General features: G+C 47.7%; 1 protein-coding gene across 2 annotated transcripts; it reads left to right on the plus strand.

The window, feature by feature from the left end:
- The first annotated feature begins 2667 nt into the window (after window positions 1-2667).
- On the plus strand, window positions 2668-4342 carry cldn2 (claudin 2). 2 transcript variants are annotated; one of them, XM_030793203.1, is made up of 2 exons: window positions 2668-3897; window positions 3987-4342. In XM_030793203.1, exon 1 carries the CDS (start codon window positions 3033-3035, stop codon window positions 3876-3878), a length of 846 nt encoding a protein of 281 aa, XP_030649063.1. In that variant the 5' UTR covers window positions 2668-3032; the 3' UTR covers window positions 3879-3897; window positions 3987-4342. The 2 variants fall into 2 exon arrangements, with proteins under 2 accessions (XP_030649063.1, XP_030649062.1); XM_030793202.1 differs by having other exon boundaries at window positions 2668-2790; window positions 2942-4342.

The raw sequence follows: 4342 nt of genomic DNA on the forward strand, positions 1-4342 counted from the left end.
CGTTGCACTGAACCGGTTCAAACTCTATTTCATAAGGGCTTTTTTTTTTTTAATTAAATGGCCCCTTGTTTGGGGTACAAAAGTAGTTTTAGATGATTATTTTGCAGTGGAGGAGTGTGGGCCAGAAGCATTGGGTTTAAGTGTTGGTGTGGGAACAGAACCAGAGGGGTTTTGGAACAGGCTTTAGTGTTTAGCTCAACACCTTCACTCTCATTTGGGGAGGTGTAGGAGCAACGCCTACCCTCGCACCTCCATAAGCACACTCCAGACACCCACCCACCCCCACCCCCACACTCCTCTGCCCTCTCGACAGCCTCACGGGGACGTGCCCCAGTACTCCCAGTACTTTTTTCCCAGTTCGGGAGGAGCGAGAGGACGGATCACTCGGAGAAACATCTCTCGTCGGAGCCGGTGTGGCAGGACTGCTGGGTCCAGAGTTAGATTAAGAGTGAAAAATAAATAAAATAAAATAAAACTATAAACAGAACACATGTCAGTGCGTTTCTTAAAGTGTCATTGCTTTTTATTTTTTGATTTGGTTGTAACTGCTGTGTTATGTATGGATTATGTTATTAAATAAAGCACAAACCTGTCATATGATATGGTCAGATGAACACTCTGAAATGGTGGGAGAGTGTTGTGTTGACTTTTCCTAAAACAGATGGATGGATGGATGGATGGATGGATGGATGGATGAATGGATGAGTGAATGAATTCCCTAGAGTCCTCAGAACAGCCTCCAAGCTTCCTCTCTCTGACCATACACACACACACACACACACACACACACACACACATACACACGCGCGCACACACACACCTTTACCATTTGATCACCTAGCTCATAGCACATTTTAAAGCCATTTAACTGAAGAGAGGCCATTGGTCACTGGAGAAACACACTTCACTGCATTCATTTTAAATTCATTTTAGTGTCGTTTTGATTTCTTCATGTAGAAATCCATTACCTGTCACTATATTGGATAGGCAAATCCAAAGAGTCTTACAGATATGAGTTCAGCTTTGGTTGTACATTGAGGCCTGAAGACCTTCAGTAGAATAATATATAAACACAAATTTACATAAGACACATTTTCAGCTTTTCAGTTGCTACACCTACAGGATTTTCACTTCTCACCAAAATTTTAAAGAGAAGTGTGTGTTGAGAAATATTTCAGTTGAGAACAATAGCACCCCCTGGTGAACTGGAAGTCTAATTGCAGCTTAGGACAACTCTCAGAGAGGAGCTGGTGACTGTATTGGCTGTTGTGCAGTGAAGGTGGTAATTAGAAGGGTTAGAGGAGTCTTGGACTCTGACCTGGTACGTTTGCAGTATTTGGAGGCACAAAGCCTCAGACTGTCAGTGTGGTGATACACAGTGCCAGTGTGACACCACACTGACATAATGATGACACCGCCCGTATAACTGATGCAGCGTTTGTACAGAAACACAGGGGTTTTTTTGTGTGTGTGTGTGTGTGTGTACAGTTGAAACATGGCAAAATGTTACAATCTGGAGAGAGTAGGTTCTGTTAGAGAGAACAGGGGGCTGGATTACTGTGTAATCTCATTATACTGTTGGTGACGTGACATGTGAGCGGAGATTTGGCGAGATTAGGCACCAAGGGTGCGGTCTGATCCAAATGGAACCACACACATACAAACACAAACAATGCATACACACACACACACACACACACACACACACACACACACACATCTACGTTGGAAACGTTCATCTGCCTTCCTGAAGGAGCACCTCCTCCTGTAACCTCCTCCTGTAACCTCCTCCTGTAGCCCTATGACTTCCCAGTGAAGAGATTAACTAGGTAAGGTTCTGTGACAGTGTCTGCGTGTGTGTGTGTGTGTGTGTGTGTGTGTGTGTGTGTGTGTGTGTGTGTGTGCGTGCGTGTGTGCGTATGTGTGTGTGTGTGTGTGTGTGTGTGTGTGCGTGCGTGCGTGCGTGCGTGTGTGTGTGTGTGCGCGCGTGTGTGTGCGTGTGCGTGCAGGCATGTGGTTGCTACATAATCATTCTTATTAAACCTCTCCAGTAAAATCAAACATTTAAAATTAGACCGATTTCAGCCTGATCTTAACTTATTCTTTAAACAGACAACAAATGTTAAAAGGCAACAAATATTGAAAAGTGTTGAATCACAGTGACACAGCTGACAGATTTGACTCTGGTTACTGTAGGAGACCCACTCCATGCCAAGCAGGACTTGAGCTCTTTACTCACACGTTTTCAGGAGGAAAGAGACTGTTAATCAGGCTAAAGAGCGCCCAGACAACCGGCGAAAAATCTTGACATCGTTTTTCATATAGCTCTTTTATATCTTGTATTTAATCTGTCTGAACCAAACAGGAAATCAGGAGGGGGAGAGAAACACAGTCTGCCGGTTGGCGCTGACCCTGTTTCGTTGGCCTTGTTTCGGAATGGAGGTACGAAAGCTGTGTTTTGGGGTAAGCAATGAGTAAATTTTTAACTCGGTGTCAGTGGTGATGGGTACGTGTGTGTTTGTGTGTGTGTGTGTGTGTGTGTGTGTGTGTGTGTGTGTGTGTGTGAGAGAGAGAGACATGGCTTTTGTACACTCAGTGTGGACACTCACTATTTAGAGAGTGACTGAGGTGGACAAAGACAGAGAGAGAGAGGAAAGACCAGAGAGAGAGAAAGAGAGAGAGAGAAAGAGAGAGAGAGATACACAGATTGAAAAAATAAACAAGCGTTGCCAAACTGAGAGAAGCCCAAAGTGAACGTAGAGTACGCTGGGATTCCTTTGAACTTGTAAAGTGCGTGACAGACTGGTCAGACTACCTGGTTAGCTATAACGGATTCTGAAATTGAAGGGAACTGTTGTGTGCCTACTGTCTCTTGTTACTTTTAAATACGTGCATTTAGATCGTTTGCAAAGAGCTAAGACTGAGTTTCTGCTTGTTTCAGTGAGAGAGCTTTGGCTCGTTCCGTGGTTTTTGTGTTTTTGGAAAGCGCCTCTTCTGGACTACGCCGGGGGGTGCCGCGCGGTGCCGTCGCCATGGCAACAGCGGCGCTGGAAGTGATGGGCTTCTTCCTGGGGCTTTCGGGCATGATCGGCACGCTGGTGGCCACCGTGCTGCCTTACTGGGAGATCTCCTCCCACATCGGACCCAGCATCGTCACAGCGGTGGACAACATGAAGGGCCTTTGGATGGAGTGCGTCTTCCAGAGCACGGGAGCTTTCCAGTGCGAGACCTACAACACCATCCTGGGCCTGAATCCGGACCTCCAGGCCGCCCGAGCCCTGATGGTCATCTCCGCCATCTTCTCCGTCCTGGCGTGCGCCGTCTCGACCGTCGGGATGCAGTGCACCGTGTGCCTGGACGGGTCGGCGGCAAAGGGCAGGGTGGCCGGGTTCGGAGGGGGTCTCTTCCTGACGGCGGGGCTTCTCTCCCTGATCCCCGTCTCCTGGAGAACTCACGAAGTGGTCCAGACCTTCTATCAGCCCTTCGTCCCCGACAGCATGAAGTTCGAGATCGGGGCCTGCCTTTACGTGGGATTGGCGGCGTCGCTCATGTCCATGCTGGGCGGGGGGTTACTCTGCGTGTCCTGCTGCGACGAGCTGGATGGCATTAGGGGCAGGGGGGGGCGACACAGCGGAGGGTACCCTTACCACGAACGGATGGGCATGGCCAGCATGTCTCGGGCGGGCGCCGTGCCTTACCGCGCCGGCACCGTGTCAGGCGCGGCCTACGCCAACGCCAACGCCAACACCAACGTGACTGCCAAGAACCAGACCCTTACCAGTCAAACCAGCACCAGTAACCATTCCAGCATACCTGCTCAGGGCTCCAGAAGGTCAGCTCACCCCAACACGGATTACGATGTGACGGGATACGTCTGAGAATCTCTGCCTGCCTCAGGTCTGGTTCACGTCCATCATGTTTTACAGTCAGTCCCTTACTTAAACATATGAGATTGATTTGAATTTTTTTCTTCTTTTTTTTTTAAGACTTCGTTTTAAGGGCAGATGTAGTAGTGGGAGATGGACTGAAAGGAGTTGAACTTGTGTTCTGTGTTCTGGGCCATTTCCCATGATCCAAAAAAAAAAAAGAAAAAGAAAAAGAAAAAAGAAAAGGAAAAAGAAAGAAAGAGAAAAAATCAATGAGGCGTATTTTAGCTACAGAGGAACTCGAAATAAACAGCAAGGTGCATCTGCACAGGAAACAAATCGATAACTCTCCATACGGCCGTTCGACTGTGCAAACATTATGCAAAGCTAACGACTCACCGTGACCTGCCTTGTTCCGCAGAAACACTCACTCGAAAGACTTGGTCATCTTTAGAACAACATGACTTACACACACA

The sequence above is a fragment of the Chanos chanos genome, chromosome 16 (assembly GCF_902362185.1).
Source record: "Chanos chanos chromosome 16, fChaCha1.1, whole genome shotgun sequence".
Classification (NCBI taxonomy): domain Eukaryota; kingdom Metazoa; phylum Chordata; class Actinopteri; order Gonorynchiformes; family Chanidae; genus Chanos; species Chanos chanos.

Coding starts and splice junctions, on each gene's coding strand:
- cldn2 (XM_030793203.1), top strand. CDS start 3,033: ATGGCAACAGCGGCGCTGGAAGTGATGGGCTTCTTCCTGGGGCTTTCG.